The sequence below is a fragment of the Oncorhynchus masou genome, chromosome 6 (genome assembly GCF_036934945.1).
Source record: "Oncorhynchus masou masou isolate Uvic2021 chromosome 6, UVic_Omas_1.1, whole genome shotgun sequence".
NCBI classification, from domain to species: domain Eukaryota; kingdom Metazoa; phylum Chordata; class Actinopteri; order Salmoniformes; family Salmonidae; genus Oncorhynchus; species Oncorhynchus masou.
This window is the reverse complement of record NC_088217.1, coordinates 12,337,860-12,351,722: the sequence shown is the minus strand read 5'-3', so window position 1 is coordinate 12,351,722 and position 13,863 is coordinate 12,337,860. Positions and strand designations below refer to the sequence as shown.

The following is a 13,863-nucleotide window of genomic DNA, read 5'->3' as shown; positions in this document are numbered from 1 at the left end:
GCTCGTTAAAGGCATCCGTTAAAAATAAATTATAAAAGTGCTTTTTACTGCTCCCTATTTGGTGAAAGCGACTCCTTCCAGGGACATGCGTTGTTGCGTGCCAATTTGGCTGCGGAGTTAATTGAATGGGCTGTTCGTTGAGCAGTTGACTTTGGACTAACGTTTAGCCAGTGAGTTCTGTTAGCAAAATCAGAACCAAACCATTGTAGTGCCATTGTACCTGATGCACAATGCTAATCTAAATATGTGCTCAGACATTCAATTATCTGGAGAGCTTCACCAACTGTGGGAAATTCTGGATTCTGAAGTGGGGTCTCCGAAAAGTGTCATACTCGTGCAGGAAAAGAATGTTCCGTAAAATAACTAGAAAGAAGGCAAGCCAAACATGCTGAGAAAGGTTTCATTTCAGCGAAACAGGGTTTCCAAACCTCAGACATTTCGGTGGGTTTGTCTTACTAATGCCCTGTGAGAGAACACTTGATCCAGTCTTTATAATGTACAGTTGTGGTCAAAGGTTTTGAGAATGACAAATAATATGTATCACAAAGTCTGCTGCCTCAGTTTGTATGATGGAAATTTGCATATACTCCAGAATGTTATGAAGAGTGATCAGATTAATTGCAATTCATTGCAACGTCCCCTCTTTGCCATGCAAATGAACTGAATCCCCCAAAAACATTTGAACTGCATTTTAGCCCTGACACAAAAGGACCAACTGACATCATGTCAGTGATTCTCTCGTTAACACAGGTGTGAGTGTTGACGAGGACAAGGCTGGAGATCACACTGTCATGCTGATTGAGTTCGAATAACAGACTGGAAGCTTCAAAAGGAGGGTGGTGCTTGGAATCATTGTTCTTCCTCTGTCAAACATGGTTACCTGCAAGGAAACATGTACCGTCATCATTACTTTGCACAAAACGGGCTTCACAGGCAAGGATATTGCACCTAAATCAACCATTTATCGGATCATCAAGTACTTCAAGGAGAGCGGTCCAATTGTTGTGAAGAAGGCTTCGGGGCGCCCAAGAATGTCCAGCATGCGCCAGAACCGTCTCCTAAAGTTGATTCAGCTGCGGGATCGGGGCACCACCAGTACAGAGCTTGTTCAGGAATGGCAGCAGGCAGGTGTGAGTGCATCTGCACGCACAGTGAGGCGAAGGCTTTTGGAGGATGGCCTGATGGCCTGGTGTTAAGAAGGGCAGCAAAGAAGCCACTTCTCTCCAGGAAAAACATCAGGGACAGACTGATATTCTGTAAAAGGTACAGGGATTGCACTGCTGAGCACTGGAGTTAAGTCATTTTCTCTGATGAATCCCCTTTCTGATTGTTTGGGCCATCCGGAAAAAAGCTTGTCCGGAGAAGACAAGGTGAGAGCTACCATCAGTCCTGTGTCATGCCAACAGTAAAGCATCCTGAGACCATTCATGTGTGGGGTTGCTTCTCAGCCAAGGGAGTGGGCTCCCTCACAATTTTGCCTAAGAACTCAGCCATGAATAAAGAATGGTACCAACACATCCTCCGGGAGCAACTTCTCCCAAACATCCAGGAACAGTTTGGTGACGAACAATGCCTTTTCCAGCACGATGGAGCACTTTGCCATAAGAAAACTCCCCAGACCTTAATACTATTGAAAACTTGTGGTCAATCCTCAAGAAGTGGGTGGACAAACAAAACCCCACAAATTCTGACAAACTCCAAGCATTGATTATGCAAGAATGGGCTGCCATCAGTCAGGATGCCACGACTGTAGACTACAGAGAAAATGGACAAGGGCCAACGTGCTGAAATTGTTTTTGGAGCATCTCACCTCATCGTATGGATATGGATGGCCGCCTTTACCCCTTCATACGCAGCAAAGCCCACACATTAACCCTCGCCACAAAGCCAAACTGGTGAAAAACTTTACATCACTGTTTGTACCCATGACTTCGATAGACTTCCTCTCACACTTTTGCTCTCATTTCAAGCTGTTAAGAAAATCCCATTCGTTTTTGTGCGCATATGATTTAAAATATCAGCTGCACTTCAGCTTCTCTGGCTCTGAGAATGCATTATAAAATTTTAACTTCTTTCCTTGTCGAAACAAATGACATGCTGTGTAGGACCACAGATCTGCTGCATTATGGGTACTGTACTGGTGCCTCATCAGCTGCCAGGAACAAGGGCCTGTTTATTTTATTATTTTACCTTTATTTAACTAGGCAAATCAGTTAAGAACTAATTCTTATTTTCAATGACGGCCTAGGAACAGTGGGTTAACTGCCTTGTCAGCTCAGGGGTTTGAACTTGCAACCTTCCGGTTACTAGTCCAGCGCTCTAACCACTAGGCTACCCTGCCATCTCAAATATCTGTATATCATGACCTAATGTTAATCTGGAAAAATGGTGGAGAACTCCTCATTAAGTTACTTTGAACCAACCTATTAGGTCCCACTAGTCAACAGCCAGTTATGTTGTCTCCTATTGAGAAACAAGATAAAACTTTGTGGATTGAAGGTACCCTAAAACAGCTACTGTTTCTATTGGCAACGCTCTAAATCACAACATCTGCTTCAAAGAGCCATCACAATGTTACTGGAAAAGCTACAGCAGTTATTGTTCTCCCTCCCCCTAAAAAAGACGCAGTGAGTGCTAGTTGTCATGACTCCAACAGATCTGGCATACTCCTGCTTTCAAATCCAATTTAGACAGTAATGGCAGGTGTGTATCAAAATTGTAACATGGTCTTCGCATATTTACAGGTTGAAATGGGTTGCATGCAATCGGCTTCCTCGTCAGACAAATATTTCTGGCTTGAGGGTCATTAAAAATGTTCGGGGTTACACTTATGTCTGCAAAGGACAACAAATAAAATCTAAACATACGCTGTTGCTTGTTACTTCAACTGTTAGAAGCAGGAAGGTGGATTGTTTTCCCCATGTATTTGAACAAGTTACAAACAATGGTCCGCACATTGCCAATACTAATTATGGCATACAGTTAACACCAAGAAGCCTATTTGATGGTGAATAAGTGTGCTTGATGCATAGTTTAATGTAGTGCACTTGGACAGTTAATGTTTTATTTTTTTTTTTAAACTTGGAAACTCAGCCAGACCTCAGTTTTATTGAAAATACCTCAATGAGTACCAGATTCATTAAAATAAATAGGTGATTGAGCTAGACACTAGCACATTAGAGGCTGCTGCCTATATACATAGACTTGAAATCACTGGCCACTTTAATAAATGGAACACCAGTCACTTTAATAATGTTTACATATCTTGCATTACCCAACTCATATGTATATACTGCATCCTATACTATTCTACTGTATCTTATTCTATGCCGCTCTGACATTGCTCATCCATATATTTTTATATTCTTAATTCCATTGCTTTACTAGATTTCTGTCTATTGGGTATATGTTGTGTAATTGTTAGATATTACTGCACTGTCGGAGCTAAGAAGCACAAGCATTTCGCTACACCCGCAACAACATCTGCTAAACACGTGTATGTGACCAATCAAATTTGATTTGACAGTTGTTGGAATAAAGTCACAACCCTCAATCAAAAGGGGGAGGACAACATTTAAACTGGAGCACAAGTGAATACAGCCCTGACCTGTGACACCTTCACAATGTCTCATCCTACAGTGGATTCTGTTTCTAGGAGGACAGTTCCATCTGCACAATCTCTCTGGTGACAGACATTGATTTGAATATAAATTGAGTCAGCTCGCTACGTAGAGTGACATTTGCTGATATGGGTTCAAACATCAGCACAACCTAATTTAGGATTGAATTAATTCAGGCCTAAAAGGCAATGTAGCCATAGACAGGCACTTTCTGGAACTCACTTTGTCAGAGTCTGCCTGCATTCAAATAGTATTCATACCCTTGACTTATTACACATTTTGTTGTGTTACAGCCTGAATTCAAATTTGATTCAATATTTATTTTTTCACCAATACCCCATAATGACAAAGTAAAAACATGTTTTTAGAAATGTTTGCACATTTATTTAAAATAAAATACAGAAATATCTAATTTACATAAATAATAAAATACCCGAATCAATGCTTTATAGAAGTACCTTTGACAGCAATTACAGCTTTGCGTTGTCTTGGGTATGTCTGTATCAGCTTTGCACATCTAGATTGGGGGATTTCTTCCGTTCTTCCCTGTAGATTAAATTAGATGGGAGTGGTGGTGAACAGCAATCTTCAAGTCCTTCCACACATTTTCAATTGGATTCAAGTCTGGGCTTTGGCCGGGCCACTCAAAGACTTTCACATTCTTATTCTGAAGCCATCCCAGCATTGCTTTGGCTGTATGGTTGGGGTCATTGTCCTGTAGGAAGGTAAATTGTCACCACAGTCTAAGGTTATTTACACTTTGAAGCAGGTTCTCATCAAGGATTTGCCTATTTTTGGTTCCATTCATTGGTCCCTCTATCTTTACTTGTCTCCCAGTTCCTGCTGCTGAAAAGCATCCCCATAGCATGATGCTGCCACCACCATGCTTCACGGTAGGGATTTCGTTAGATGGGTGATGAGCTGTGCCTGGTTTCCTACAAACATGGCGCTTTGCATTTAGGCCATATGCTCCGAATCGTCCATGTGCCTTTTTGCAAACTCCAGGCGTGCTGTCATGTGACTTTAAGTCAACTCCAGGCGTGCTGTCATGTGACTTTAAGTCAACTCCAGGCATGCTGTCATGTGACTTTAAGTCAACTCCAGGCATGCTGTCATGTGACTTTAAGTCAACTCCAGGCGTGCTGTCATGTGACTTTAAGTCAACTCCAGGCGTGCTGTCATGTGACTTTAAGTCAACTCCAGGCGTGCTGTCATGTGACTTTAAGTCAACTCCAGGCGTGCTGTCATGTGACTTTAAGTCAACTCCAGGCGTGCTGTCATGGGACTTTAAGTCAACTCCAGGCGTGCTGTCATGTGACTTTAAGTCAACTCCAGGCGTGCTGTCATGTGACTTTAAGTCAACTCCAGGCGTGCTGTCATGTGACTTTAAGTCAACTCTGTCATGTGACGTGCTGTCATGTGACTTTAAGTCAACTCCAGGCGTGCTGTCATGTGACTTTTTAAGTCAACTCCAGGCGTGCTGTCATGTGACTTTAAGTCAACTCCAGGCGTGCTGTCATGTGACTTTAAGTCAACTCCAGGCGTGCTGTCATGTGACTTTAAGTCAACTCCAGTGCTGTCATGTGACTTTAAGTCAACTCCAGGCGTGCTGTCATGTGACTTTAAGTCAACTCCAGGCGTGCTGTCATGTGACTTTAAGTCAACTCCAGGCGTGCTGTCATGTGACTTTAAGTCAACTCCAGGCGTGCTGTCATGTGACTTTAAGTCAACTCCAGGCGTGCTGTCATGTGACTTTAAGTCAACTCCAGGCGTGCTGTCATGTGACTTTAAGTCAACTCCAGGCATGTGCTGTCATGTGACTTTAAGTCAACTCCAGGCGTGCTGTCATGTGACTTTAAGTCAACTCCAGGCGTGCTGTCATGTGACTTTAAGTCAACTCCAGGCGTGCTGTCATGTGACTTTAAGTCAACTCCAGGCGTGCTGTCATGTGACTTTAAGTCAACTCCAGGCGTGCTGTCATGTGACTTTAAGTCAACTCCAGGCGTGCTGTCATGTGACTTTAAGTCAACTCCAGGCGTGCTGTCATGTGACTTTAAGTCAACTCCAGGCGTGCTGTCATGTGACTTTAAGTCAACTCCAGGCGTGCTGTCATGTGACTTTAAGTCAACTCCAGGCGTGCTGTCATGTGACTTTAAGTCAACTCCAGGCGTGCTGTCATGTGACTTTAAGTCAACTCCAGGCGTGCTGTCATGTGACTTTAAGTCAACTCCAGGCGTGCTGTCATGTGACTTTAAGTCAACTCCAGGCGTGCTGTCATGTGACTTTAAGTCAACTCCAGGCGTGCTGTCATGTGACTTTAAGTCAACTCCAGGCGTGCTGTCATGTGACTTTAAGTCAACTCCAGGCGTGCTGTCATGTGACTTTAAGTCAACTCCAGGCATGCTGTCATGTGACTTTAAGTCAACTCCAGGCATGCTGTCATGTGACTTTAAGTCAACTCCAGGCTGTCATGTGCTGTCATGTGACTTTAAGTCAACTCCAGGCATGCTGTCATGTGACTTTAAGTCAACTCCAGGCATGCTGTCATGTGACTTTAAGTCAACTCCAGGCGTGCTGTCATGTGACTTTAAGTCAACTCCAGGCATGCTGTCATGTGACTTTAAGTCAACTCCAGGCATGCTGTCATGTGACTTTAAGTCAACTCCAGGCGTGCTGTCATGTGACTTTAAGTCAACTCCAGGCGTGCTGTCATGTGACTTTAAGTCAACTCCAGGCGTGCTGTCATGTGACTTTAAGTCAACTCCAGGCATGCTGTCATGTGCCTCTTTCTCAGGAGTAGTTTCCATCTGGCCACTCTCCCATAAAGCCCAGATTGGTGAAGTGCTGTAGAGACTGTTGTCCTGGTGGCAGGTTCTCAGCCAAGGAAGTTCTGTCAGAGTCGTCATTGGGTTCTTGGTCACCACCCTGACCATTATCCTTCTTTCCCGGTTGCTCAATTTGGTCGGACACAAGTTCTTGGTTGTCTCGGTAGTTCCATATTTTTACAATTTCCACACTCTAGATTTTTTTTTTTATAACCATCCCCATATATATGCCTCAACACAATTCCCAGCAATCTACAGTTTATTATACTTCATGGTATAGTTTCTGCTCGAACGTGCACACCAACTGTAGGGACCTTATATAGACAGGTGTGTTTCTTTAAATCATGTCCAAATAATTGAATTGGCCACAGGTGGACTCCAATCACATTGTAGCAACATCCAGGATGATCAAAGGAAATTGGAAACAGCTGAGCTCAATTTGGAGTGTCATAGCAAAGGGGTGTCAATACTTATGTAAATTAGATATTTCTCCACATCATTTTCAATACATTTGCAAAAAATTCCAACATGTTTTGACCTTGTCAATAATACAGTAGGTTATTCTCAGTCACATGTATTGTGTGTAGATGGGTGAGAGATAAAAAAATATATATATATATTGACTATTTTGAATTGAGTCTGTAACACAACAAAATGTAGAATAGGTCAAAGGTGTATGAATACTTTCTGCAGGCCTTGTATGTACACGACAGACACAATTGGAACCAATCCAGTCAAGGGCCAAAACTCAAACACGTAACATCTAATGTGGTTTTCCTGTGGTCACTGTGGAGTAAAAAACATCTGTAGAGTTTCATCCACCAGACTATAGGTCTGTAAAGGCTGTGAAGAGAATGATTGGAAACCATCCATTTCCTCATAAATCTCTATGACAAGTCTTCTGGTGTAAATTCCTCCGTCCTTAAGTGTATATAAACATTCTCGATGGAAAATTGGCACACGTCAACACACGGTGTCAATGCATAGGGTATTTCTAAGCCGTTTTCAGGTGCGTCGAATTGGGTCGATTATCATTATCACAGTTTTGAGAACATTCCATTGCTATTTTTCTTGGAAATGACAATTCCCTTGCTGAATCGAAAAATGTAAATGAATATGGGGTCATTTCCACAACAGTGCCTCTAGATGTACAGTATCTCGGCCCCACCAACTCAAACACCACAGTTCCTACTGACTTCAGGTGCACCTCAGGAGGTCAAACCAAAACCTGAAGTGCTGACAGAACATTTACAGGGTGTTAAAGATACAATAACATGAATAAAACAACTACTCATTTAACACCACGACAGATTGAAAGCCAATTACCAGAAGGAAACATTGTTTTCAAAGTTAAAAAAAAATAACAATTTCAAGAACCACAGCCAAATAAAACAAACCATCTATAGCGAATGTAGCAGCAGATGTCAGTGGAGATGTATTGGCTGTGAGGGGAATGCTAATTTCAGATGCTGACATTTCCCTCTCCATTATTTAATCTAGACATGTGAAAGTAGTGACATCCAACTAAGTCCCTCTTCCCTCGGACATGGTGATGAGCTTGGACACTGTGATGAGCTTTTTACAGCTTGACACTTTGTAAAGTAGATGAAACCGGTCAACAAGGCTGTCGGCTTTCTCAGTCAGAGGATGAAAAATTGAATTGTTTTCCGGACCGGTTTGTTGAACAAAGAGGAAATTACATCACACAGAATTAGGTAGGGTCTTTATTCATTTAAATTATTAAGATGCTACATAGTCCATCAAGGTTTAACACCATAGACTGACTACTTGACTAGGAATAGGAATTTTTCTTAGACTTATTTATATACATACAAAACAGTTGCCGACTGCTTACATGGAGCACGATGGTAGACAGGTCAATTTTAGTGTTTTCACAACCATTGGGACAGAGTAGCTCAGCTCAGACCTGTTCTGCCCTCCCTCTAAGCAGTCATGCTTCACACACACGTAGATACAGTAGGTTACTCTCAGTCCCACGTAGATACAGTAGGTTAGTCTCAGTCACACGTAGATACAGTAGGTTACGCTCAGTCACACGTAGATACAGTAGGTTACGCTCAGTCACACGTAGATACAGTAGGTTACGCTCAGTCACACGTAGATACAGTAGGTTACGCTCAGTCACACGTAGATACAGTATGTTATGCTTAGTCACACAGATACAGTAGGTTACTCTCATTCACACGTAGATACAGTAGGTTATGCTCAGTCCCACGTAGATACAGTAGGTTACGCTCAGTCACACGTAGATACAGTATGTTATGCTTAGTCACACAGATACAGTAGGTTACTCTCATTCACACGTAGATACAGTAGGTTATGCTCAGTCCCACGTAGATACAGTAGGTTACGCTCAGTCACACGTAGATACAGTATGTTATGCTTAGTCACACAGATACAGTAGGTTACTCTCATTCACACGTAGATACAGTAGGTTACGCTCAGTCCCACGTAGATACAGTAGGTTAGTCTCAGTCACACGTAGATACAGTAGGTTAGTCTCAGTCACACGTAGATACAGTAGGTTACTCTCAGTCACACGTAGATACAGTAGGTTACGCTCAGTCCCATGTAGATACAGTAGGTTAGTCTCAGTCACACGTAGATACAGTAGGTTAGTCTCAGTCACACGTAGATACAGTAGGTTACTCTCAGTCACACGTAGATACAGTAGGTTACGCTCAGTCACACGTAGATACAGTAGGTTACGCTCAGTCACACGTAGATACAGTAGGTTACTCTCAGTCACACGTAGATACAGTAGGTTACGCTCATTCACACGTAGATACAGTAGGTTACTCTCAGTCACACGTAGATACAGTAGGTTACGCTCATTCACACGTAGATACAGTAGGTTACGCTCAGTCACACGTAGATACAGTAGGTTACTCTCAGTCACACGTAGATACAGTAGGTTACGCTCATTCACACGTAGATACAGTAGGTTACGCTCAGTCACACGTAGATACAGTAGGTTACTCTCAGTCACACGTAGATACAGTAGGTTAGTCTCAGTCACACGTAGATACAGTAGGTTACGCTCAGTCCCACGTAGATACAGTAGGTTAGTCTCAGTCACACGTAGATACAGTAGGTTACGCTCATTCACACGTAGATACAGTAGGTTACTCTCAGTCACACGTAGATTCAGTAGGTTATGCTCAGTCACACGTAGATACAGTAGGTTACGCTCAGTCACACAGATACAGGAGGTTACTCAGTCACACGTAGATACAGTAGGTTACTCTCAGTCCCACGTAGATACAGTAGGTTACTCTCATTCACACGTAGATACAGTAGGTTACGCTCAGTCACACGTAGATACAGTAGGTTATGCTCAGTCCCACGTAGATACAGTAGGTTACTCTCAGTCACACGTAGATACAGTAGGTTACGCTCAGTCACACGTAGATACAGTAGGTTACTCTTAGTCACACAGATACAGTAGGTTACTCTCAGTCCCACGTAGATACAGTAGGTTACGCTCAGTCACACGTAGATACAGTAGGTTACGCTCAGTCACACGTAGATACAGTAGGTTATGCTCAGTCCCACGTAGATACAGTAGGTTACTCTCTCCCTCGCTCTTTCCTCAAATTCATACTTCCATCGGCAAGTTATTTTTTTTATGCATAATCTGCGACAGTGAGATGAAAGAAATTGAGTGTATTGCATTTTTGACATGAATCCCACTAAGGACAAAGCAATCAAAAACAGTAGGGACAAACACAAAAGGCAGAATGGTCCCTTCAGGATATAGTTTAGTATGTTTTAGTTTTCTCGTGAGTTAAATGCAGAGACACGACAACTAACAAAACAGTTACATTGATAGATACTGGGAAAAAAACATTCTTGATAATATAGTGCATTAAAATGAACATGAGTGCAGTGATGGCTATAACGGTGAAACAAACAGACAAAGATCCAAAACTATCGATGCTGACCGTAGTGGGGTGAATGAAGCCAATGACCATGACCATACAGTTGGAGAAATGTTCTTTAAGAGTTACGTGGACAGTCACAGCATGGTGAACGGACTGCATAAACCATTTAAATCACAGTTCTGCATGACAGATCGACAAATGTACAGCTTGGAGAAGAAAAAAGAAAACCGACAAAACCTCAACAAAACTCACTTCTCCAAGTACCTTTCCTCATTCCCTCTCTCCCTTCTTTCCTTCCAGAATAACTTGCTAATAACAGTCACAAGGTAAGTAGGCTATTCAGTGACTCAGTCCCAACCCATCCGGAGTTCATTTAGCTGCATACATTTTTTAATAATACCTCAAACCCTAAAAACCAAAAAAACTTTATCACAAAAAAAAAAAAAAAAAAAATGAAAGGGGGAAAAAATAATCTGAAGGTTGAGTTGAGAAAATCTAAGGCTGAAAAGAAACATCACAATGATGAAAGAAATTCAATTAAATTTAAAATGTCCCAAAAAATGCAATGCTCTTTAGTGGACACATGCAATCAAGAATATACTGCCAACTCAGGTATTTATGATCAAAAGGGGGGAAATGTTCTAGCTTGGAAAAACAGAGAATGGGGAGACGGAGGAGGGGGTTGTTGTGTCGATTAAGGATGTTCCCCAATCACAGAGGAGACGGTCTATACAAAGCCTCTGATTGGAAGAGTCAGTTTGGTTGACAGTAGCCCTGTGCATAATCCCACCTACTTCCTGAAGCCTCCCTGTCAATCATGTTGTAAACGAGGTGAGACAAAAAGAGTGCTGCCCACCTGGTTTTACTTTAATCCAGGGTTACTATGGATTCACTACACAGAGTATGCCTACGGCATGTGGCCACTTGTGAAGATAAATGACAATCCATGAAAACATTCATTCACACAACGCAAACTGACTCAATCGCAAGCCCCCCCCCCCACGGTGTTTAGAAAATCATTCACTTCAATGACTATCAATGATCTGCATTTTACTCCCTCCTACTGTATCTGTGGCGTAGGCCAGAATGATTATGTTATGATTAAAGAGATCTTGTAACAAGTTGTTGTAGTTTTTTCTCTCGTTGGTTTGTTCATAACATGGAATTTTGATTTGTATCTTTTTTTATTTGTACATAAATGAACGATTCAAAACTACCCCATTGATATGGCATTTCTGAATTAAAAAAAATCCCAAATCCGTTTGTTTCAATCCCCCGAAAGCATGCGGTTGGCCGTCTCTCGCTCGCCGCTTGCTCTTACAAGACCAACTTGCCGATGATGACTCCGACCACGAAGAAGAGCACGATGAGGGCCACTGTGCGCAGGCTCAGCCCCTCCTCCTTCACCATGGAGTGGGAGGAGTGCTGGGAGGAGGACAACACATTGCTCTTCCTCATCCGCAGGCCATCATCTTCCTGGATGGGGTGGTGAAACCAAAAGAGAGTGAGAGAAGGAGAAAGATGAAATAGGAACAGAGAGAGAGGGTGAAGAGATAGAGAGAAAAGAGAGGGATAGAGGGGAGAGGGATAGATATGGAGAGAGGAGAAGAGAGGGATAGATATGAGAGGAAAGGAAAAAGAGAACGAGGGGGGAGAGGGATAGATATGGTGAAATAGAGAGAAAGAGGGGTGAAAATTACCATCAGTATTATCCACATCCCTCAGTCAAATATAGGCCATGTCATTCATTCAGTCAAAGATAGGTCATGTCATTCATTCAGTCATTCATTCAGTCAAAGATAGGTCATGTCATTCATTCAGTCAAAGATAGGCCATGTCATTCATTCAGTCAAAGATAGGTCATGTCATTCATTCAGTCATTCATTCAGTCAAATATAGGTAATGTCATTCATTCAGTCAAAGATAGGTCATGTCATTCATTCAGTCAAAGATAGGTCATGTCATTCATTCAGTCAAAGGGGATGTGTGAATCATCTAAACCCCCTCAGGACTCCACCAGGCGCCAGCTTTTAACATACTTCATTTCCCATCAGCGGGTGGGCGGGCTCTGTTAGTGTTATCTGGATCCAGGGATGGGAGTGGCCAAAAGCAATTCCGCCTCTGGCACTACTTAAAGGGGAGGTGGCAGGCCAGCGGGTGGCGTGCTGCTCTTTAAAAGGGGAGGTGGCAGGCCAGCGGGTGGCGTGCTGCTCTTTAAAAGGGGAGGTGGCAGGCCAGCGGGTGGCATACTGCTCTTTAAAAGGGGAGGTGGCAGGCAAGCGGGTGGCGTGCTGCTCTTTAAAAGGGGAAATCTGTGGCGGGTGGCGTGCTGCTCTTTAAAAGGGGAGGTGGCAGGCAAGCGGGTGGCGTGCTGCTCTTTAAAAGGGGAAATCTGTGGCGGGTGGCGTGCTGCTCTTTAAAAGGGGAGGTGGCAGGCCAGCGGGTGGCGTGCTGCTCTTTAAAAGGGGAAATCTGTGGCGGGTGGCGTGCTGCTCTTTAAAAGGGGAAATCTGTGGCGGGTGGCGTGCTGCTCTTTAAAAGGTGAAATCTGTGCCGGGTGGCGTGCTGCTCTTTAAAGGGGAGGTGGCAGGCCAGCGGGTGGCGTGCTGCTCTTGAAAAGGGGAAATCTGGGGCTGCTATATCCATTTTTTGAATTTAAAATGAATGATTTACACTGAGTGTATAAAACATTAGGAGCCCCTTCAGTTGCACTCCCTTTTGACTTAAGAACAGCCTCAAATCGACAGGATATGGACACTACGAGGCGTCGAACTCATTCCACAGGGATGTTGGCCCATGTTGACTCCAATGCTTCCCACAGTTGTGTTAAGTTGGCTGGATAATGAATATCCTTTGGGTGGTGAACCATTCCAAACCCAGCAGCGTTGCAGTTCTTGACACAAACCGGTACGCCTGGTCCCTACTGTACTACCATACCCCGTTCAAAGGCACTTCAATCTTTTGCCTTGCCCATTCACCCTCTGAATGGTACACATACACAATCCATGTCTCAGTTGTCTCAAGGCTTAAAAATCATTCTTTAACCCTCTTCTCCCTTTCATCTACACTGATTGAAGTGGATTTAACAAGTGACATCAACAAGGGATCATAGCTTTCACTTGGTCAGGCTATGCCATGGAAAGAGCACTGTTCTTAATGTTTTGTCCACTCAGTGTATAGCCATTGACTGAGTCCTTGATTGAATCCCAGACATCTCCTTGGTTCTCACCCTGATCTGCTTGTTCTCTTCCCGTAGCCGCTGTGCCTCCGTCTGCAACCTCTTACACTCCTCCATGACCTTCTTGACCTCGCCGTCGTCCAGGGTGGAGCTCATGGACTTCATGGACAGTGTGGAGGACTCTGACTTGAGCAGGTTGGACGACATCATCTTGTTGGCATCTGGGTCTTGGTGCTGTGGGTGAAGAGGCGGGAAGAGGGAGAGCGGGCTTCGGTTTATTTCAACATCTTGGTACATATGCAGAAACATACCTCAAAGGTAATGTCACTATAAGG

General features: G+C 43.3%; 1 protein-coding gene across 1 annotated transcript in view; it reads right to left on the bottom strand.

Moving 5' to 3' along the window:
* Positions 1 to 8,151: 8,151 nt before the first annotated feature.
* Positions 8,152 to 13,863, bottom strand: part of LOC135541361 (vesicle-associated membrane protein-associated protein B-like) — a 52,153-nt gene continuing 46,441 nt past the window's right edge. The window contains exons 5-6 of the mRNA XM_064967546.1: positions 13,580 to 13,762; positions 8,152 to 11,826 (exon numbers count right to left, since the gene is read on the bottom strand). Of these exons, the coding sequence (XP_064823618.1) occupies positions 11,668 to 11,826; positions 13,580 to 13,762 (342 nt within the window). The 3' untranslated portion in view covers positions 8,152 to 11,667. The remainder of the gene's footprint in view (positions 11,827 to 13,579; positions 13,763 to 13,863) is intronic.